Source organism: Trachemys scripta, chromosome 11, assembly GCF_013100865.1.
Source record: "Trachemys scripta elegans isolate TJP31775 chromosome 11, CAS_Tse_1.0, whole genome shotgun sequence".
Classification (NCBI taxonomy): Eukaryota; Metazoa; Chordata; order Testudines; family Emydidae; genus Trachemys; species Trachemys scripta.
This window is the reverse complement of record NC_048308.1, coordinates 67,719,412-67,743,170: the sequence shown is the minus strand read 5'-3', so window position 1 is coordinate 67,743,170 and position 23,759 is coordinate 67,719,412. Positions and strand designations below refer to the sequence as shown.

At 48.5% G+C, this 23,759-nt stretch overlaps 1 protein-coding gene across 4 annotated transcripts in view; it reads left to right on the top strand.

The window, feature by feature from the left end:
- Window positions 1–23,759, top strand: part of MLPH (melanophilin) — an 83,436-nt gene that overhangs the window by 51,805 nt on the left and 7,872 nt on the right. For 2 of the 4 annotated variants that reach the window (XM_034786323.1, XM_034786320.1), the window contains 4 exons: window positions 5,831–5,914; window positions 8,704–8,892; window positions 20,857–21,012; window positions 21,760–21,852. In XM_034786323.1, coding sequence (XP_034642214.1) covers window positions 5,831–5,914; window positions 8,704–8,892; window positions 20,857–21,012; window positions 21,760–21,852 — 522 coding nt within the window. The remainder of the gene's footprint in view (window positions 1–5,830; window positions 5,915–8,703; window positions 8,893–20,856; window positions 21,013–21,759; window positions 21,853–23,759) is intronic. The other 2 variants (XM_034786324.1, XM_034786321.1) reach the window with 1 other exon arrangement.

The window sequence follows — 23,759 nt, the reverse complement described above, 5'->3', positions numbered from 1 at the left end:
TGCCACCCTGCAGCCCCCTTTCCCACCCTCTCGAGCCCTCCCCGCCCTGGAGCTGCCTGAGAGTGCAGCCAGGGGACGCGCTGGCTGGCGGGGCAGCTCATGTTCCTTCCCTCCGGGGAACATTCTGTGTCTGCTGAGAGCCCTGACCCCACTCACCATGGGTCCCCACACTCGGTCTTCTGCCACAGCCCCACAAGCCATGCTCTGCAAAGGGGCCGCCTGCGGCCCGAGCTGGTGCATACGTTCTGCCGCGGGAACCGCCACTTCAGGGCCGGGCAACAGGCTGCCACTACCCCCGCTGCCGGCAGTAACCAGACTTTTAGTGTCCGGTCAGTACATCTGACTGAACACTGCAGGTTCCCTTCTCAACCGGACTTTCCGGTCAAAAACGGGACACCTGGCAACCCTGAGCCCACAGTAATGATGACTCCTTTGCAGATAATTGGGTTGATCCTACAAAGCTGATCCTACTTAGTCCTACCATGAGTGCAGGGGACTGGACTAGATGACCTCTTGACGGCCCTTCCAGTTCTATGAAACACCATCATAAAGTATTGCCACCCCCAAGTGTTCAAAAAATCATAGAATCAGTGAGTGCAAGGCTAGAAGGAACCACCTCACCTCCTTTATAGCATAGGCCCAAGAATGTAACCAGTTACTTACCCCTGTATTGAACCTCATAACTTGTGTCTGACTAAAGCATTGTTTCTTGAACGGCATCCAGTCTTAATCTGAGATCTTCAAGAGATGGAGAATCCACAATTTTCTTTGGGTGGTTTGTTCCAGAGGTCAATCGCCCTCACTGGTAAAATAAACCACAACAGAACTGTGCCTTGTTGTAGTCATAAGTCGGCCCCAAAATCATGACAATGGCTTAAAAATCATGAGATTCTTAATAAAAGTTGGGGTGGAGGATTCCTACTAGTCCTCTCGTTTTTTGAGTCTTTGAGGGCAGGAACTCTTTTTCAGGCTTTTTCTGCATCCCGGAGGACTAAAAACTTACTTTAAAAAAAATTTAAAATAGAGATTCTCACATAATCACCAGAATCCAGGAGCTGGGGCTTTAAGGAAAAACATTAGCGATCATGAGACTTGTGAAAAGATTATGAGAGTTGGCAACAGTGGAATCATGGATAAACATAGTTGGTCCCTGTTTTGGGCCCAGTCCTTCCCCCGTTGAAATTGGTGCTAACACTCCCACTGGCTTCAAGAAGAATAGAAACCACCATTGTAATTTACTTTTATAACAGAATATTTACCGCTTCTCCATAGTTTCCCTCCAAAAGTTCTCCTAGTCCCATGTGTTTCAATGGAGTTATGTGTTCCTGGTTTTCTCCTCAAATGTCTTTCTTCATATCCTTCGAATGTTGGCACAACTTAGGGCTGGTCCAAACCCCCAGGAAGACAGTGAGTATTGGATCAGGTCCGAAGTGAACAGAATGCATAATGGATGAACCAGTCTTCTGGGATACTTGTATGTAGAATACCCTTGTTGCCTGTTCCCAATACAGGGAAGAGAGTTGATACCATGTGCAAATGCCATCTGAAAGCAAAGCAAACAAGAAACGTAGGGGTCTCTGAATTAACCAAACCCCCAGTTTCTGGAAGTCTCCTGAATCTTCACAGGATAATTGAGGTTTTGGCAGCTGATCCTCAGCTGGTGTAAACTGTCCTAGCTCCGTTGAAGTCACCAGCTGAGGAACTGTCTTCTACTGTCTAGTTTGTGTTTTAAAAAAACTTTAGTGCTGAGCACTTGTCTGCCAGCCCTCGTCATACAGCCAATACAGCAACATTACAGCTCCTAATGGAGATTTATGGAGGACGCACCAGCCTGATTCTAACTGGCACTGCATATAGTAGGTTCTAATAAATTGGGCAGAGCCTAAGGACTAATCTGATTGTACCTTCAACTTGCCTGCCTGAGTCTTTGCAGTTTTACAGCGTGGCTCTGTGTAACCGTATTACCGCTGAAATCGCTCAGTAGACCCACTAGAGCGCTTGGGGCTGAAATGTGCTCTCTTACACTCCTGTAACCTCCTGCCCTACGTGGGGTGGGGTGGCTGTAACCGTGGGCACAATCTGGGCCCTTGGGAGGGTTTGGTTCTCGGGAAGAGAGTGCATCAGTGCGGACCTAGCGGCTAGCCCAGTCTGACTTCGTGTTGTGGCTAGCTTGTACTAAAACTTTCAGAGCTTGGACAAATAGCCTCTGGTATCCCCAAAGAGCCCTTCATTGACCTTGTAGTGGGGCGGCTGCCCCACTCCTGCAGAAAAGGGGTTAAAAGCAGCCCTGGGAGAGGGCTGCGGCTGAGAAAAAGCCTAGGTTGATTGGGGAACCAGCCACAGCTGAGGCGACGCCCCATCGGGCCATAGCAGGCCCTATAAAAGGGCTGCTAGCCAGGAAAACAGGATCTCTCTCTAGCTGTTGAGAGAGAAGGGCCTGGCTGCCTGGGAGCTGAGCAGGGTACCTAGGGTGGAGCAGGGCTGGGGGGATGCTAGAGGAGCTGGGGAGCTCCAGCCTGGAAAACCCCCAGGCTGCGGGCCTTGCTAAAGGCCGGGAATGGTATTGGCGTTGCAGAGGTGCAGCCCAGGGCAGGCAAAGGCAGCAGGTCCAAACCCCCCTCGCCAGTGATGAGTGGTTGACAGATTGCAGTCCGCCTCAGTGAGCGGGGTCTAGATGGTGACTGGCAATAGCCACTGAAGCGAGGTGGGGATAGAGGGTTAGGGGTTCCCCTGGGAGGGGAGACTCAAAGTGTGGGGACACTGCCAGGGGGCAGCACCCCAAGTCAAAGAGGCACCGGGGTCCGGGAGGGACACAGGGGCCAGTGGCAGGCGAGACACAGGGCGCTCTGAGCTGGAAGAGCTAATTCCCAGGGTGGCCAGCAGGAGGCGCCGCAGCGGTGAGTCGTCACACTGCCACAGGCATTATAGATTTATATATGGGTTCTTTGTGATCTGACCTTTCTAACCCAATGTATTGCCTCATCAAGGCAGCACTACCACTTGGATTGTTAACATCAGGGCGTGCGGCTTTGCCCTCTCTTCCGGACTCCCTTCTCAAAGCGGATGGTCAAGCTGTAGCCTTATGTAGAGGGATGAGTTACTTTAATTACCCACCCCAAGGTGAGGGCTTACACCTACTCTAACCTGTGAGAGTTCAGCCGCCAGATCAACTACAGTACAGAGGTTATCAATGGAAGGGGAACCCAATGACACGTAACAGAGATTAACGGGTACTCTTCCTTCAATTATTGCTATTCTTAACCAACCAAACAACAATACACACCCTGAGTCTGGTAAAGGAGAGAGAGTACAATATGGAACGTCTAGCTTTTGCCCGACACATACCATCCTTTGCGGAAAAAACAAGATTTAGTCATCATCCTCACCACCCCTATCATCTTCCTCACCAGTGGTCACCATCATGGTATCTCCCAAGGCAGGCAGGCCAGGATACAGCTTTTACAATGACGCCCATTGACATTCGCATGTGTTTATGAAAGTTTTATCCCTGTTTCTTTATTTGAACTTCCAGACCCCAGTACTTTTGGGGTGCCCCATTTCCAAAAGGCTAGCTTGTTAGTTCCCCTTGACGTCACTTCATCACAATAGTCACAGGCAAGTTACCTTCGGGACGTTTTTAACATTTCGTCCCAGCTACTAAGAGTCGTCTTGTGGTGTCTACTGAGCTCTCACTGACATTATTATCCAAACTCAGCAGTTATTTTCAAAACATCGGCATATCACAAACATTGACACAAGCTTAGCAGGTTTACTATTAATTTACTTACGCTAACTTATCTTTATAATATAGCAAATTTCTCCTAAGGCCTAATTTGGCTAAGCTAAATATTTTAGCCTGTAGGTTTCTTGCATTTCAGCTTTAAACCTTAAGCTATCTTTTACCTATCACCTATCAGGTACGTCTCTTATATCCATCTCTTTTAATGGATTAATTTATTAGTGACACAGCTGCAAGCCTGCTTATTGCCCCTGGTGTGATGTAAGCGCTGGTCACATCAGACCCAACAGTGTTTACTGAGACTTCACTTTAGAAATTATTGGATTACTGCCTCTCTGTGGGTTTAATGCTACTAAAGGTGCTTTCTATTAAGGATGATAATTACAGTACTCTCTCTGAAGTACCCATTTTTTTACATTCATCTACTGAGCTTACTTTATTCTTTTAAATAGACGCAGCCACTCCAAGTTCTTGTGAGGATCTAATTAATCATCTATTAACAAATACAAAAGCGACATGAAAAGAAAGAAGAGCGTGTTAAAAACACACACACATTTCTCTTTCTTGTTTCATGTACTGGCCATTCATCTTTTAATGGGATGCATCTGATGAGAACAGGTTATGACGTGGAGAAGATTGTCATTTCCATTTAGAACACGTTTTCATCATTTTTTTTTTCCCTACCTAAAAAAAAAGGCTTTTAGAAGGAAATGTAATTATTTAATGAAAGCATTGGTTTCCTTTGAAATGTTCCTTTTTTTTTTTTTTTTTTTGATTAAATGAACTTTTTCATTTTGGCCTTTGAAAATCAAAAAAGTATTTGTCTTTGATTTTCAATTTTTGAGTTTTCTGTCTTCTCTTCTCCACTGGACAGACCAGCCAAAAATAAATAAATAAAACAGAAAAACGTTTGGGTTTTGAAAACCAAAAATGAATATTTTTCATTTAATTGAAAAATCAGAAAATTTCAAAGGAAACACTTCTTTGTGTGGTTTTCCATTCAAAAAGTGTCATGGCAAATAGTTACCTTCTTTCAAGCATTTCCGTTGGTGTATTAGAGAGAGGCTGATGTGGTGCTAGCCGGCTGAAAGGTTTATCAATGGGAAGTGGAACCTTGGCCAGACTTTAATCTGACCCAGTGTGTTAATGAACATGAAATGATTTTCTTTCTGACACCGTTCACTGGCCCAGGGGCAATAACAATGGAAAGGCTCAGGGAACACTGGCAACACAATGGAGTGCCCAATGTCCTGACTGACCAATAGGCAAACCCTGCATCAGGCAAACTGCCCTCCCTCCCTATCCTCTCTCTGATATTGGCATTTCCAGTCCAAGTTTGCCATGAAGATTCAAGTGGAACAAATCCAAGGGCATTTGAAAGGCATATTATTTTTCCTACCTCATTCTACATTAAGCCCCTTGACTTGTACTCTTGAGTAGATAGATCTATGCCAATAACTGGTGTTTTGGTTCACTGACAATTTTCTGGAAACTCAGGGGAAGACAATGGTTTTAGGCCAACCCGAAAACAACTTTTAAAAAAAAATGTCAAAATGAGAAGCTGAAAGAAGAATTCATTTCAGGTTGAACAAAACGTTGAGTTCAACCCAAAATGAAAAGTTGGGGGTTGATTTGAAGTGGGGTGTTGTTTTTTTAACAGTTTAAATTGTTTAGATAAAATGGAAATTTAGAACTGGAAGACATTTCAAACTGAAAAATCACACCGAGCATGTCAAAACAAAACGTTTCAATTTTTGCTAAAATATTTTTTTCTAGTTGACTGAAACACGATGACGAAATTGACATGAATTTGTGAAATGTTTCAGTCAACCCGAATCTGTATTTTTCATCCCAAAAAAAATTTTAGCTGAAAAATTTGGCCAGCTCTACTCTGGATTCCCTTAGGCCCTTTTGAAAAGCGCAACCATTGTCTTTCTCTTAGTGATCTGTTCTGCATTTCATGCTTAGCCAGGGGCACCGGTGGTAGGCTGTGTTCTCTGCCATATTCTCCATTCTGTTGATTAGATCTGCCCTGGTGCTGGTGGTGGGGCCTGTTCTATATTGTCTTCCTTTCTCTCTCCTCTCCTGTAGATATTTGAACTCAACAAACGCATGTCAGCTATTGAGCGCATGCTGAACCGTCTGGAGGAAAGAATCCTGGTGCACTCAGAAGAGGTAACAGTGCCGAGTTGGGGGGCTATGCACCACAGGCGAAAGCATTTCCTTTCGCAGTCTCCTCAAACGCCTTTGAAGCAGCTTGCGTTGCATCGTCAGGAGACGTGGTTCCCAGTTACATAGGCAGTCGACAAGAAATCTGCTGTACAACTCAGCACTTGGGGAGGAGAGGTGCTTCTGTTGTCAGAAGGTATAGTGCTGCCGGCTGCATCCGCAAGTATGTCTGCACTGCAATCAGGAGTGTTACATTGCTTACAGCCTGGGTACATATACCCAGGGTTCCAGGCAGGCTTGTAGGGAGGCAGCTGCGCCACCAACCATTCTGCTGCGCCCATTCGAGCTTGATTAAAGCCATCTCCTGCTATTCTGCTCTCACATCTCCCGATTGCAGTGTCGACACACCCTGTAAGTCAGGGTGCTGCATGCCACAGAAGTGGTGGCTAAAAGGACAGGGATGAAGTAGTTTGCTTAAATCCTGGGCTGTTGATTGCACCAATAGACAGACTAACATATAACCCAGCTCCCCAAGGCGCTTAGTTCTGTCCCTTCCCAAATGTACACCAGCACCTGCCACAAGCTTCAGTCTCTCTGCAGCTTCCTGAAAGAGGAACAGAACTTTCTGCCCAGGAGGGCACAGCATTGGCTGGTGAGTGTGCATCTTTCCATTGATAGACAGGTCCTGGAGCTGCGTCGAAGGCTAATATGGTTTTCAAATGGCAGATGATTCCTCTTTTTAACCATTTATTTTAACCTTTTAGACCCTTGTCATTTTTCAGCTTGTGAGCCTCATCGGAAAACTGAATGTAATGGAAAATGAATGGTTATCAAACGTGCGCGTGGTGTTCTGACAGGTGCTCGAATGAGCTCCACTTCAGTCCTTTCTCTGCACGAACAAGACTGTTTTATTTATACTGATCTAAGGAATGTTCCTATATGTTTGTTAATGCTTCCAGAATGGATGAGAACTCGGGGGTTACGACACAGGAATCAATAGCTACATTAAATGTAATAATCGGTGTGTTGTGAGTAGCAGATTCTAATTGAGAAGGACATTTGTCTTTTCCATGTTATTGCCCTTGTTCGATGGCCATCAAGGAAGATCAATTTAATTTTAAATTCTTTTGTGACATTGAATCAGCTGGTATATCGGTAGGTCACTTAGTGCTAATTTGAGTTTCCAGTTGTAGAATATTTATGCACTTTGCTTCCTTTACGTGGGATCGTGCAGTTAATTGATATGATATTTGATAGCTCAGTAGAAGGGACAAAACCAATTCTGAAGATTCATGCAGGTCTGGCTTGAATGGAGGGTAATTTCTCCCTGGTTAAAATTAAAGATGGGTTCAAGCTGAAAAGTTTGGTGCTTGCTCCAGATCCAAACATCATCAAAATGTAGGGGTGTTAGGATCCAAGATTTAAATGCACTGCCTGTCTAGAGTAAAGAAAATTACTTACCATTTTTCAACTAGCTCTGCTGGGTTGGTCTTTAGCTTTTTGTTTTTCCTTGGTTGAAAATTTTGATTTTTTTTTTTTCAGCACAAATTTGAATACCGAAATATTTTGGTCAAAAACTGAAATATTTTGATTTGGTTGGAAATGCTGCCAGAGTGCCTCATGGGAGTTGTAGTTTGTGTTCCTCATGCTCCTATTCTCCTCAATAGGCCAGGCTCCCCGGTCAGACTAATCTCCCATGATGCACCACACTCTTCCCTTTTGCAGAAGGGAAGAAGTGCATCATGGGAGCCTGTGGCCATGCTGCATCTAGTGACAGTATCGTATTTCAGCATTTGGGTTTCAGCCAAAATATTTCAGTTTTTTTACAAAAAAATCAAAATCTTCTGCAGGAAGCAGACTTTTTTGCAAAGAAAATGTTGTTTAGTCAAAAACTCCATTTTCTGTCAAAAGTTTTGATGGCAAATTTTCAACCAGCCTTATTTATTCAGAGGTCAGTTCTTTAGGACAGGCTGCTCTAAGTGACTAGGCTGGTGCCTGTCCAGCTCAGGATCTGATAGCACTGTGTGCTTCTTAGCTTGATCTGAGAATCCAGGCTAACTTATTGTAGGATACAACCTGCTGCTTGTGTGCTCCAGCTTGTATTTGTTATGTGAGGGATGGCCTTAAACTGCATGAAGATAGTTGGCCCCTGAGTCATAGAATATCAGGGTTGGAAGGGACCTCAGAAGATCATCTAGTCCAACCCCCTGCTCAAAGCAGGATCAATCCCTAGACAGGTTTTTACCCCAATTCCCTAAATGGCACCCTCAAGAATTGAACTCACAACCCTGGGTTTAGCAGGCCAATGCTCAAACCACTGAGCTATCCCTCCCCCCACTCCATATTGCACGTGAAATGCCTACTGCACGTGAAATCTGACATGGAGTCATACTACCCGTGGAATCTCATGGAGGTCCGTGGGCTGGAAGACTCCAGGGTCTAGTTGTTTGAGAAGATGAGTGGTAGATGCTAAGTGGTGATTAGGTAACCCACCTCCATGGAGTGTGGCTCTCTCTCCCGCGCTAGTGGTTGGATCACATCAATATTTATGAGTCTGTACAGCCATCTCAGTAGAGGCGTATTTTTTTTAGAACCAGAGGTCCTGGGTTTGAATTCTGCTGCCGACAATCCACCCAAGAGCATTGCATTACATTTGAGCAAATAAATGACTGAATAAACCCTCCCTTTTATCCTTTTGCTAGCATAGACATGTCCCGGGAAGTCTTAAAATACCAACAACATTCAAATTGCGTGAACACCAACAGACTGAGAATTGCTTGCTTTTCTACCTCTAGTCTCCGGCCCCTGGGTCCCACACCGATGCAGATGTGGAAGAGGAGGAATTGAAGAGGAAGTTGGAAGAGTTAGCCAGCAACATCAGCGACAAAGGAGTTTCGTCTGAGGAAGACGAGGAAAAGAAGAAGGGTGAACCAAAACCTGAAATGAGCTCCCCCAGGAGTGACCCACCCAGTGATGCTCAGAAGGTAGCATGCTTCCTACCCTCTAAAACTCAATACCATTCTCCACGTTTCCATTTATGTTACTACTCTTCCCTCTGCTCTTAACATCCTATAACTGCACCACAGTCCAGTAACTATTGGCTGTTCCTACGCCCCATCTTGGACCCTCCATGTTGGCACCTAAGATCTTTGCCTTTTCCCCCTGGTTGGATGCTTACACTGGGGACTAGAGCAGTTGTTCTCAATCTATACCATAGTGGGACGCGCACACTCACGACTTCCCTCTCCCATTTAGCAATAAGGGAAGTGCAAGGTGGACCCAGCCCGTGCATGAGCCCCAAGTTGAGAACCCATGACTTCGGGTGGTTCATAAACCAACCCACAAATCCCCTAGCCTGCATTTCAGACAAACCATTCTCATAACTGAAGCCAGGAAACTACCTGCATTTTTCCCCTCCCTACGTCTAATCAGACACCAAAGAGGGTGCGCACTTTCTACTCAACAGAGACATTTGTCTGGGCTGCTGAGAAGAGCAAACACTTTACTAAAGTGCTAGTGGAGAAGGTACAAAGCCCTCCCTGCTTCTTGGGGGGGGGGGGGGAGATGTAGTGAGGTATAATGGTGAAATCCTGCCCCCGCCTTTGATGCAGAAGAGGGGTGAAAATATGAAAGATTTGCTCACCGTTTTGTGTGCGCGCGGTGGGGAACCTCAGTTCGTTGGAGGCCTCTCCCCATGATGTTCTGCAGCATCAGGGATCGTGGCTTGGGAAGGGGGAGCTGCTCTCCCCAGCAGCAGCCACTCATGCAAACCCGGGGTGGGGGTCCCTGTGTAAGATAATGCCAGCACTCTGCCCTGCCAAGAGGGGCTGGGCATCAGGGAGGTGATGTGGCTGTAAGGGCTGGGGAGCAGGGTCTGGCAGGAGGTCTGCCTCAGTAATAGCTGTCAGGCGCTCTGTAAACGCGCAGTGCTAAGTCAGGGAAGTGCCGGAGATGGGGCTAGAACTCAGGAGCGACATTCAGCTGGGCCTGTGCTAACCCGCTGGGCTCAGGGTACGCCTGCCCAGCCAAAAAAGAAAACAACCCACAGCAGCGAGTCTCAGAGCCTGGGTCAACTGACTCGGGCTCGTGCTGTGGGGCTAAAAAGAGCAATGAAGGCCTCCCGCTCGGGCTGGAGCCCGGGCGCTGAAAACTGGTGATGGGAGAGGATCTCGGAGCCCAGACTCCAGCTTGCACAGGGACGTGTTTTCTGCTCCAGTTAGCCCCACAGTGCGAGTCTCAATCAGTCGACCCGGGCTCTGAGACTCGCTGCTGTGGGGTGGTTTTTTGAACTGTAGATGTCTCCTGAGCAGCCTCCGGGGACATAGCCCCACTTCTCCCGTCCCCTCCTCCTGGAGCAGCCCTTCCCAGAGTCCCAAGCAGATTTTGCCATCGGACTGCAAAAGGGAGCAGGGCGACCGGCACGTTTGGCGTCTCTTGCTGCGTTGTGTCCTGCGCTGCCAGGGAAAGAACTGGAGCCCCGGACACGGATCGTGCCATCTCAGTGGGGACACTCTGTGTTACTGGGAGCAAATCCAGGCCCCTCCGTGGTGGCGCAGCCGCTCCTAAAGGAGAGGTTCAGCTGGGCAATCGGGCTGGATGCGGGGATCCTGTGTGCGACAGCCCTGCTCCATATCTGCTTCCTAAAGGGCTGGTGGCTGGGCAGGGCCTGAGGACCTGCTGCTGAGTAGATCCTCCAGTCTTCAGGGAGGCCTGCCTAGACTATTCTAGCTATTAGCCCTCATAGGGAAGTACCCAGCGTCCAGCCCACCCTGCACTGGGCTCAGGCTCCCGTGTTGGCCTGGCAGTGTATGTGGCACAAGGGTACATCAGTGATGAAAAGCCCCAGACAGGTTTTGCAATAAATCCTTCCTTGTCCTTTGTGCTGTATTGAACTTTCATGTACTGGAATCACTTTTTCACACCTAGAAAGTAGCTGTTTCCATTCAGTACGTGAGCCAGGGCAGTGCAGAGCCGCTCACTGGTTTAACCCACCAGAGACAGGCCTGCTCTGCAGGAGGAGGGTCATTCACTTGGTGTTCTTATTAAGATGAAAAGCCCCGGCAGACAGAGGCGTTCGGTGCTGTTAATACTCTCGAACCTCTCCTCTCAGTCCCTTCTCAAAGAGATGAGCTCACAGGTCTTTTTTATCCCTAAATTGTATGACTCAGTCGGTCTGTATTGACAACTTTGGTGATGAGTGGTTGATGGCAAGCCATAAAGGATGGGAAGTGAGTCAAATATTAATTAAAGGAAGAAAGGGCTGGTGCCTCGTGTATTCTGCAGGCCTCGCACAAGTTGTTCTTTCCTTCTGAGGTGTTCCATTAGAACAAAGCGGAGAGGTCAGCATTCCTTTGGGTTTTAATGGCTCCTCTGTCCGGCTCTCCATGTTGTTGTTCTTGTGCACTTTGACACGTCTCCTTTTAATGAGCAGCTTCACCATCAAAGGAGCGAGGCTGGACTATGTTGCACGTAACTGCTTGTGCAAAGCAGCTTTCATCTGCGTGATCGGAGAGTCTTTTATTTCTCCACGAGGCCTTTTTCTCTTTGTTCATCTGAATCCGGCAAGAAGACACTTGGCTGCGGAGATGTAAATGACTCAGCCGTGGCGAGTGGCTGTATGGGGCGCCTGAGCTGAGTTTGTGTGTGCGCGTGCTGGGAGAAGATCTGTCTCCCAGCTCGGGGCTGAAGTTAAATTCTAGGGACAACCGGCATTTCACATGCACTCCTTGCTTGCTGTTCTCTTCTCCACAATCCCCCAGCAATATGCTGAACGGCTCTTTGCCAGAAAACTACTTAACAGAGTCCCACATTCTCTCTTCAGGGATCAGGTTGCACCTCCCAGATTCTCATGGTGCATCTGCACTGGCCCGGGTCCATTTGCATAAATAAGAGCAACTTTGGGTCTGCTCTAACTTTGTCAACTGGCTACGATCTCATAAGACCAAACACCAATCATGAACTGGCAAAAGCAGGAGCATCCCGGCCCCAACATACCCCCTGCACTTGGGAATAAGGAGGGGGGGCAGTTGGGATAGAAGCTACCTGAGAGCTCCCCTTTGCAAAGGAATTCTCAGGTGGCTCGGTCAGACCAGATTCCAGGGGCACAAAGTGGCTAGGACAGAGAGAATCTGGCTATAAAGTAGAATTTGGCTCCATGCTTAGAGTCAAGGTATCCCAGGAAGCTTTGCAGTACTGCTTGGTTGACAAACAGGGCAGTAGCAGATACAGAGCCTTTTTATTCCCCGACGTTCATTACAGATATTTAGAAAATGCTTCTTGTTAGAAAACTCTGTGTCCGAGAACAAACATGATCTCAAGCTGCACCATTTGGATCTGGACTCAAAACACCCCAAAATCTAGATGGGTCTCAATCACGGTTTTGATTCAATCCATGTTAAAGACAACAGGGCCACTTGCAAAATTCCGATCCAGGTTTGCATGTCCAATACCCCCAAAGATTGGATCTGGGTTTTTTATTCAACTCCATGTCTGCTCAGGAAAAGCCTCACAAAAGGAAGGAACTGTCATAAAAACACACTCCTTTTTCTGTGAAAAGCAACTTGGAAAAGACAGATTTCTGTTTCCACCCACAGGTACACCACAAAATATCAAATGGACAGAGTTAGCCACCTCCTTGCTAAATGATGTGCCAGGAACCATGTTTGTCTTGGGTGCGACCCTGTAAGCACCCTTGTTAGTTTCTGCCCATGGTGTTCATATTGCGTCTATCACCATGGTATCTAGGAAGTTATCAGTAGGGAGTAGGATGGTGTCTTTCTTTTTACTGTTTTTAAGTGTATCAAAATACAGGGCTGACTAGCTTGATCCAGAAACAGGTGGGCACGGAACAAGCTTTATCATCCAGCTCGGACAATACTCCTCAGAAGGGTTGCTCCTAGGTTTTGGCGGTGCTGAAGTAATATGCCTTTTCCTGTCCCCACAGAATCTGGACAGTATTGATATCCAGGATCAGATCCACGGTACCATGAAGTCATATGTTGCAATTAGATGCTAAGCACTCTCTCTGTGCAGCATTAGAACGGGCCAGTTAGTAAGATCAGCACTACCCTAGGATACAGACAGGACGACGCAGGGAAAGAGGCAGAAAAAGGAACATTTTCTGCAGCTTGTCAAGGCTGCCCACCAAGAGCAGCTGTGGCCTGATAAATCAGGTGTGTGTAGCATCAAGGAACACAGCTGGGCTACAGGACGGGAAGGGAGCATTCAGCCCTGGGAACTCGTCCTGGAAATAACAGCCACCCGCTTCCCTGGGCTGCCTGTTGAGAAGCAGATGTCTCAAATGGAAAGTAGAGGCAAGATAAGTAAACAGCCTGATGCAAGTGTCAGCTTCCTGGGGTGGCCGGGAAGGGGCCGCAGCAGCGGCACGAATTTCATGGGTTTTGCAAGTAATGAAGGCTTTTCTTCTTAGGCCACACAAGGAAGAGAGGCAAAACATTGGGACTTGCCTCTAAAGCTGGGCCACAAGCATCTCTGTTATGAATGATTTGTATTCCAGTAGCTGCCTGAGATCGGGGCCCATTGTGCTAGGTGCTGGACAGGCACATAGTGAGAGAAAATCCCAGCCTCAAAGAATGTACAGGCTGAATAGATCAGCCAGCAAGGCAGGATTGTCCCCATTTTACAGATGGGGAAACTGAAACAGAGAGAGGGCTGAGCGGGATTTTCAAAAGCACTTCGGATGGGCCTAACTCTGCTCCCTTCAACTCCCGCCCTAAACACTTCACCCAGGGAGTCTGTGGCAGAGCTCGCCATTGACCCCCAGCTCTCCTGAGTCCCAGCCCACTGCCTTATCCAAATGCCCATCCTTCCTCTTGGCTGTTGTCTGTTTTAGTGACAGGCCTGCCCACCAAAATACACAAGGCCCAGCAGTTAATCCAACCCAGCGTTTTCCAAACCAACGCCGGACAGCTGGCAGTGCCAACCAAGCTATTTGGCATGAAGCTCCACCCAGGACTCAGACCTGTGTTTGCCAGCCTTCGAGGCCCTGCACCTGCTGCAGGGAGGTGTGAGTGCCCGAGTGGGAAGTATATACAATATTGCTGCCACGTGCCCTTCCTCAGGGTTTCTGCCTGGGGGGGGTAGTTTTAAAATCCACTGGCGGCGCCATAGGAGACCAGCCATTGAAGGCAGCTGGGTGGATGTGCTGATCGGCCACTTGGCCACACCCCCTTCCTAGCCAGCACCACCCACTTCTGGGGGCTGTGCGGGAAGAGCAGGTTTTCTGCCTGCTTTGTGTAGCCACTCACAGCCGCCTCCGTTGGCAGGCTGCCCGCTGCGGGCCGTGCCCCTGGACAGGGGTATGTCTGATCCAAAGCACCTCCCATGCAAAGCCAAAGCCTCACTAGAGAGAGAGCAGAGCAGCCAGACGCATTGTAGTCAGGTTAAAGACTGCCCAGTAATGATGGCCCAGGTCCTCCCAGTCACCGCTCACCCCAAAGCACTGTGTGCATTTATGTCCCGTCTCTCTAATTGTTCTGTCTAGAGAGGTGCAGCATCTGGGGGGTGTTTGGATCTTGGGTTGGTTTGGTCCCTTATGTATACAAGGGTCAGCTTGACATTTCCAACCTGCGGCGTTCAGGGATGGGCTTTCGCTCGGATACACCACAGCGTTTCCTTTAAGAATTTGCCCTGTATTGATTTAACCCTGGCCAGCCCGGGAGGTCACTTTCCTTCTCTTTACAGTGCGGAACAACGTGCCACCAGTAAACATTTGAAACGGGCTTCTAGGCTTCTACTTCTTCTTCACGTTGCATCCCCAGAGTTGAAAGAAGCCTTACTGTCTTCATGTACGTTGCTCTGTCAACGCCTAACACAATGGGCCTCCGTCCGTGACTGGGACTCCTAAATGCAATAATAATAATAACCCCTTGTGAGGGGAGACGATGAAAGAAAGGGAATGGCAAGTCTGCTTCTCCTGCTCTCTTTTTTTAGTCTTCACCACCACAGTTCTCGGGAACCCCCCCAAAACCATTTGGAAAGTCCTGTTTCCCTTGCTCCCAGAGCTATGTTAGCAGCAGTGCGCCCCACTGGCACCTGAGTGGACGAGGACTTCCCCGTTTCACGACCCTAACTCGCTGCTGCGTTTCCCACCATTGACCTCTCGTGTAAGTGTTTGTAGACTGGGTGGCTGGGCTAGGCCGGCCCCAGTGGAATGAGCAGCTCTCAGTGGCTGTTTCTGCCTTTCCAAAATGAGGGAGTGGTGTGAGGAAGGGGAAACCGCTGGGGAAGGGCTGTGGCTGTGATCAAAAAGCTGATTCAACAGCTTCCCTTTGGTTCAACAGCCACCAAAGCCCTGAACCAAATTCTGCTCGGTTGCATTTGTCTAACTGGGCTGAATGGCTTTGAGTGTTTCCAACTGCAATGGTGGGGGGGATTGCATGAAGATTGTGTACCACAGCAAGCAAAACAAATAGCCTTATTATTTGCGGAATGCAGCACCTAGAAATCCCAGCTCAGATTGAAGTCCCTTGGTGCTAGGTGCTGTACAAATACCCTGCCAGGGCATGAGCTGCCCTCTTGCAGCGTGCTCCTGGAGCCTGTAGTTATGTGCAGGCTGGTGGCTAATGGGATCGCGTCACTGGCGTTCTGAGACGGTTCCTTTGTCCCAGCTGTACTCGACGAAGTCTGATCTGAGATCAAAGCGCTCCATAAGAGCCACTTCCATCTCCGGCTGAGAGCCCTCGAGGAACAATGGGAGCCCTTTAATTACAGCTCCTCATCTTTGGCCACCCCTTCTCCCCCGTTTGGGCTGTCATGTGTGCGCGTACGTGCTCACGTCCCTTTTTTCTCTGGCTGCGTGTGGTGTTCACAGAGGTCGTCAGCTCTGGTTTTGTGAGACACCACAGCCCCAGCGTTGAGAGCCAGGCAGGACTCCTTGAGTGGAGAGGGCCTGGGTGAGGCTGCTTCTCCCCTCCCTGCAGGGCGGAAAGACGGGAAGGAGAGGGGTGAAGCCTGTCGAAAACTTGAAGAAATCGTACGGCTCCCTGCTGTTCATCGGCAGGGCTCACGCGGAGTGTGCGGGGCACAGCAAAATGCCCGGGGGGGCTACAGCCCCTTGCTCTGGAGGCGTAAGAGTTAAAACAAAGATTTTAAACCGAGAGTCGGGACCCCAGGGGCCTTGAGAATCAGATGTCGGGAATCGCTCCCGCCCCCAGCACACTCCGAGTCTTAGATTTCCCCCCAGAACTGTGTGTCCTGTACTGCCCAGTCCTCTCCTGGATGGTACAAATTCATATCAAGCCCATTATTGCTTTAATAGAACTACTACCACCCCAAATGGAGTTTTCCAGACACTTCAGTTCAAACACACTGGATTTGATCAAACAATAAGAAAAAGTTTATTAACTACGAAGCTAGAGATGTTAAGTGAGTACACGTCGTGAGGCATAACAGTCAGAAATGGTTACATGAAAAATAAAGGTTAAACACAGCTGGTGCCTAACTTAACAAACTATGTTAAATTCAAAGAAAGGTTTTCTCACCCCATGCTCTCAGCAGTCTTACTTACCGAACTTCTTAGGTCAGGACCCCTTCTCCAGTTCAATGCTGCTTCCTTTGGGACTTCTGGTGCAGTGAATCGATGAAGAGAGAGCGGAGGGGGTGCCTTGGGGTGTTTTTCCCTCTTTTTAAAATGTCAGTCCCCCTTTTGGAAAACATTTCCGGCTGAGATTCAGAAGACAGAGTCTATAGGGAAGGATGTTCCCTGCTGCTTTTTCCTCACCTGTTGGAGCATCTTTTGTTTCCCTTCCTGCTTGATGACTCTGTTTACTGCTTAGATGCAAATTAAGCAGACCCCCCCATTCCTTTGTTTGAGACAGGTCTGTTTGCCAGCCTCAGTTTGGAAGATGTGTTAAGAACACCATACAGTGGAATCTTCTAACTTCACATACAATGTTGTCGCATGTATTTTATCAGGACAATAGTGACCAGCAAATTATGAGTTTTCAAATGATATCTCACAAGGCGTACTTTGTACAAAGATTATTACGCTAGTGTATAGGGTGGGGACACAGGTACATTCTATCACACTGGCCCACTGCCTCCAACCAATATTGTAGCCCCTTGTGCATGTTTCACTAAGTTGTCCATTCTCTCACTGGGAGGAGGGGTTCCTTCAGGAGAATGGCAGGTTGATGAGGAGTGAGTGCTGATTGTACAGGAGCCCGGGGACACTGAGAAAGGGCATAGAGGTCAGAGAAAGGCAGAGTCTGTTCTCCACTTTAATATGTTATAACTAGACAATGACACGCTTAAAGGGTCTTAAAGCATGTGCAGCATCAGCTCCTCTGGTGTGTCAGCAGCACTCTATGGCTTCCTGAACCAACCTCAGGAGAATGACCCAGCGTAGCCGATTCCTGGGCTGGGATGGAACCACCATAGCTGTTCCTACACTCCCCCCTCCAGCCAGTGCCGGGGGAAAGAGCACATTGACCCCGGCAATCCCCAGCTGTCAGAACAGCTCTTACGCCATCTTTGCTCCACCACCCCTAAGCTGCCCCAAGAACTTCTCAGCTGCAACTGAGGATCTGGCCAACTGTTTTAGATGGGGAGAATCTCCCTGTCATGGCTCTCAACCATCTACTACTTCATATCCTACCCAAGTGTAACTAACACACACATACACACACACACACACACTTCCGCTGGGTGTGCCCAAGTCCTCAGGAGAGGAGCCCAGCTTTGATGTGTTGGCACAAGTCTCCTCTTCTGTGGCCATTTTACACCATCTCCGTTTAACTATTAGTCACTCGATCGATTCTATGGTAGCGGGGAAGTCTGGATTAAAATGTCATTCCTTCACCCCTTACCAAGTGTGCCATTGGGTGGATATCGCTGACGTTATACTCGTAAGGGCCTAATCCAAAGCCTGTTGGAGTCAACTTGAGTCTTTCCATGAACTACACCGGGGTTTGGATCAATGTGTAGTAAAGCTTGAAGAGGGCTCATGGAGTACGTTATGTTCAGGTTCTATCCAATTTCTCATAATGCGGTGTGTCAGTGGAGTGGGAGAATGTTTTTATGAATAGGAATAGAGTGATCGGTCTGTTGCTAGGTTTATGCAAGTGTAGGTAGAGCTGGTAAGTTTGTATTTTCACTGTTGCGTAGCATCTCCCATGCAGTGTTTTGTAGTAAATAATGCTGTATAGTATTGTTATAGTGTATTGGGAATGGATCACTTGACTGGGAGTGTAACTGTTAAACCTCCAAGTCATTTCTTTGGGTAGATAGTGTTGGACGCTTTAGTGGGCAAAGTGAGGTCTGGGTTGGTGGATTTTGCTTTTGAGTTTGGGAATAGTTTTTATACTGTGTGTTTCATTCACTCATCAGAGAGTTCAGTCATAAAAATACAGCCCCAAAAGGCAAAACTTTCTCAGAAATACCACAGTGCTGCTGGTTTCTGAATGAAATGCTACATCCCAGTGACCCTTCACATCAGCTTCCATCTTTGAATTCCTCCCCACAAAGAGGGAATCTAGCCATGGACTTTAGGTGCCTTCTAAAACCATTGGGGGCTCGTACTCACCTCAGCGAGGTTGTTCACAAGCAACAGGAAGGGGGTGGAACCAGATCGCAGAGGTGGGAGCTGCCCACTCCAGAGTAATACTGCCACTCTTGGGGAGTCATTTCCCCTCTCCCGTCTCCGTCCCCTGGATGTTCCGAGCATTAATTAGTGTTTGTAAAGTAACTTCTCAGAGTGGTTTTTAATTGTCCACCAACAGATTGTGATGGTCAGTGACACACTGAAACGATTTACGAAATAGCTGGGGCGGATAATTGCAGTTAGTTAGAAATACACAACACTCTAATGTTTCGGGTTTCATTGGACACCTCGGGCACATGGCAGGTTTCTCTTCCCTGGTTGGATTCTTAGTACTTGAATTTATTTTACCCTGTACTAGGTGCCTCCCAGTGCAAGGCCTCCTGCCTTGGAGAGTGAACTCTCTGACTTCACACATTACACAGCACAGGGACAGCAAGCCAGGGAGCCATGGATGGGGGAGGAGAGACTATTTGCAGTAATAAGATGATGGGATCATTCAGCAAAGCGTGTGAGCGGTACGCTGGCACTCTTACTTTAACAGGGCTATTTTGCATATTAGTTATTAATGTCTCATACAATCAAACGTTGACTCAGTCCTTGTGGGTATCAAGGTAGTAGTGGCACTTCTGTTCAACATAACACTTAGAATCAAGTGTTCGATGTGTGTATTCATCAGTACGAACGTACTATGTTCTTCTGTTTTTACGTTCTCATGACGCTAGGCGCTGTACGTTATTTATTAGGTGTATTACAATGGTGCCCGGGAACCCCAGGCATGGTTACAGTTTTGTCATGGAAATTGTGAATTTGAATAAAATCATTGACATCTTGGAAACCGCTATAAAAACCCATTTGATTAGGCTCCCCAACCAAGTGGCATTGCAACCTAGCGCACGAGGTCACAGCACCATTCAGCTTTGGCCAGGCAGCACCTCCATAAATGGAGACTGAGGAGCAGCTGGGCCAAACCTAAGTGGCGTGGCGACCCTGTGTGCTAGGTTGGAACACCCAGAGCAGGAAGCAGAGCCCGGCCCTCCAGGACAGGAACCGCCACTATGGGGTAAGTGTCAAGTAGGTTTGCTCTCCAACCCCTCCCCCCCATGGCCCTTACCTTCCAGACACCCACACACACATGTGTATGTTGATGTAGAGAAAACCACATTATTCGGTGACTTTCCGTGATTGTTTCCAGCACCTCTGCCGTGAAATTTACCAGCAATTTTCCATGTCAATATCATAGCCTTAAGCAGGACCCCATTGTGCCAGGCACTGTCCTGTATTTATTAGGTGTGTTACAATAGTGCCGAGCAGCCCTAATCAGGGACCGGGCTGTCATTGTGCCAGGCGCTGTACAAACACAGACCAAAAAGACAGTGTCTGCCCCAAGAAGCTTAGACCAAAAAAAAGGGCTCTGAATACAACTATTTTGTACGTTGGTTGTACTGGATCTATAACAATACCAACAGCCACAACAATGAAATGATGTACGGTACATTTTCATGAAAATCTCTCAAAATCAAGTAACCCAATCTTTTTTTTTAGAATTTGATGGGAATCGTCAAGTATACACGTTTTTCAATAAATCGAAAATGTAGTGGTAATCAAATGGTGTATCAGAATGGGTAATAATGTTTCTTTAACCCTTTTATCCAGAAAGAAACATTTACACATATCTTCAAATAGACCCCAGTCAGCATGTGAATGCGACACCTTGTTGGCAGGCACATGGAGGAATCCCTACCCAAAAATGTATTTTCAGAACATAAGGATGCTATAGTTAGGGACTGGTGAGTTAATTTTGCCTCCAGCTCCCAAAGTGTAGCATCTCTACACCGCACAGAGCTCTTCGCCTCCTGTCTTCTGTGTCTGGATCTGCTGGTCACAACCTGGCAGCGTTGTTCGCTCTCTCTTCTCCTTGCAAACATGCTAGAGCAGGACACAGCAGCCTGCGCTTGTTTCTAAGTGCCTACCTCCTGGTCTCGCTGCACGACATGAGGATCCTTGCTCAGACGCTGACGCCGCGCATTCAGGTCGTGGCGTTTTGTCCTGGTATTTCACAAGGAGCTTTGACGGCTTCGCCATAGCAATAATTGCTTTTGAAAAAGAGCAAAGGGGAGGAAATGGCCCAGTCATTTAGAGGAAGGAAGCCCTGCAGGAGTCCAAAGGTACAGACTGTTCAGCGAAACAGAAGTTTGCAGTTCTACAGCGCTGATCTCGCCAGTCATGGAGACCATCTGGGGCTGAGTCCATGGTAACCTGAGGACTGTCTAACTAGGCATAAAACATTCTAACCCCCCTGTGTCAACGCAGCAGGGGTTAGAATGGGAAGACGGCAGAACAGACGATGCCTGACTGCGAGGTGAGTCACACGAGGGCTTTTTTTCAGGTCTGCGCGACTGCTGGGAAGACATCCGGGCTGGACCAAACCCCGAGGGACCTAGAGGAACGTGCGCGGCATAGCGGGACCACAGACTCTGAGCTGTCAGAGCTGGAGGACAAAGTGGCATCAGCGGCCGTGCAGATGCAGCGTGCTGAGAGCGAGGTAATAGCTCAGTTATACAAAGTGGGTGAGCCAGCGAGGTCAGGCTGGTTCTTGCATTGTTATTTATGAGTGCCTAGGGGCTGTAGTCTCAGACCAGACCCCCAGCTGTGCTAGGCACTGTACAGACACAGCGCTGGGGCAACGACTAAATGCTTCATCATTTACTCAGTAAGAAAATAAACTCTGAATGAACGTTTCCTTTACACTGCCATATTGATGGTAGCGTTCACAGCCGTACGCACATTACGCATGGTGTATATCACTGGCAGAAGGGCACAGTTTGCTGAGGGCTCCCAAACCGAGTGGTAGCGCACCCTGCACGTGGGGAATACAGTGCCACTCAGGTTTGGCCTGTCTGGAGGGGTGGGCGGGCCCAACCTGACTGACGCCGCAACCCCCATTCTCTAGGTCACAACACCAATCAAATTTGGCCCATCCGCCCTTCTGTCTCCATCTATGGAGGGGTGGCTGGGCCAGACCTGAGTGGCGCTGCAATGCCATGCACCAGGTTGCAACACCCAGGGCGGAGAGGGACAGGAACCACTGCTGCGGAATAAGTGCAGGGCGGGCTCACTCTCCAACCCAGCGGGGGCTGAGCGTGGCATGGACCTGGCGGGCGAGGCACTGGGGCCGGTGGCTGCAGTGGAGGTGGCGCCAGAGGCATTGGTGGTGGTTGAGATCTGCCCAGCTCCCGTGATCGTTCCTGGGGGCGCACCTGGGGGAAGTTATGTGCATTTTTTCTCTTAGGTTTCCGATATAGAGTCTCGAATCGCAGCCCTGAGCGCTGCTGGGCTGACGGTGAAACCAGTGGAAAAGCCAAAGAAGAAATACAGCACACAGGTGAGTGTGTCTGCCTGCAGAGGGCGTCCCCAGCATTCAGATGTGCATGGGATACAGGGGTTCTCAAACTTTGGTACAGGTGACCCCTTTCACGTAGCAAGCCTCTGAGTGCGACCCCCCCCCCTTATAAATTAAAAACACTCTTTTATATATTTAACACCATTATAAATGCTGGAGGCAAAGCGGGGTTTGGGGTGGAGATTGATAGCGCACGACCCCCCATGTAATAACCATGTGACCCCCTGAGGGGTCCTGACCCCCAGTTTGAAAACCCCTGTGTTAAAGCCAGAAGGGACGGTTATGATCATCTGGTCTGACCACCTGAATAGCCCAGGACTAAAAGCCTCCCCTGCCGGTTCCTGCATCAGGCCCTTAACCCAAGTGCTATTCTACATACGGTATAAACAAAACCGCTCTGGGATAACCGTCCCTAGCTGTTTTACAGCACTTGCCATCAGCATATCTCAAAGTGCTCTGCAGAGGCGGGCAGTAGCATTATCCCCCTCTCTCACATGGGGAAACTGAGGCACAGAGAGGGGAAGTGACTTGCCCAAGGTTACCCAGCAGGCCTGGGAATAGAAGTCAGGTCTCCTGAGTCCCACTCCAGTGCTCTAGACACTGCACATATATTTACATATTTACATGCCCCTTGCCCTCTGTTCATAAGGAACTCGTTTACTGCATGCTGCCGTCTCCTCCTTTATAAGAAAGAAATCCCACCCATCTGTCACAGGAAATCTTCAGTTTTCCCCATTCATTTTAGACATGAGAGCCTCGTCTGCAGCAACCGCTGCCATGTCAGCGCACCACCCCTTAAAACTGGGACACGAGAGCTTTCCCACCTTCTTAGGATCAGTCAGCCAAGGGGAGCTGAGATCCATATTGTAAAAGGGGATTTTATCTCCTGGCTGTTGTTATTGGAATTGTGGCGGTGCTTAGAGGTCCCAGGGCACCACAGGGCTAGGCACTGTACACACACACAGTAGAAGACCAGCCCTGCCCCTAAAACCACACTGTGACACTCCCCCAGAGTAGCCAGGGTTGGGAGGTACCACGTGCCCTTAGTGGGAAACAACCTTGTCTATGCCTGAAACCAACAGCCTCTGGCAACACAAGCACGGCCTGCCGGGCCTTTGCAGGCCTCGCTGTCTCTGTGCAGGTTAGCAATGGGCACACACCAACCCCTCTGTAGTGCCCCACCTCTGCTCCACTGAATTCTCACAACACTCCCAAAGGAACAGCACATACCCCTGTGCAGGATGGAACTTGGCATCACCACAGCTGTTAGCTCACTCCCAGTCTCTCTGTCTATGGTGAAAACAAGGATATGTTTATTATCAAAGAACAGAGATTCAAGTGAGAGTGGGAAAGGATATTGGAAACAAGTGGTTAAATATAAAACAAAATCATAATGTGCTTTCTGGAGCCAAACATAACTAACAAGGTATTCCCCTACCTCCTCCAAGAAAGCAAACTTACCCAAGTACTTTCCCTAGTGTTTTCAGCTGGTTTGGTTGACATCCCTTCTCATAGGCTCAAGCCTGCTGATAAGTTAGGGTTACCATTCGTCCGGATTCCCCCGGACATGTCCGGATTTTTGAACTAAAAATAGCGTCCGGGGGGAATTTGTTAATGTCCGGACTTCCCCCCCCCCCCCCCCCCATGCAGAGCACACGCGGCTAACAGGGCAGCCGGATGGTGCCACTTACATGTGGCTCCAACAGCGAGAGAGAGTCCCTTCTCCACTCCCCCCTCCTCCCCCTGCAGCAGAGCTCACTCACTCCCTCCCTGCATTCGCCTCCGGCAGTCTGGAGCTCCTCCCGCACTGCTGCCCAGCATGCCGGAGAACGGCTCAGACAGTTCCTGAGCAAGCTCCCAGAGAGACCTTAGGCGAACCGAAGGCCAAC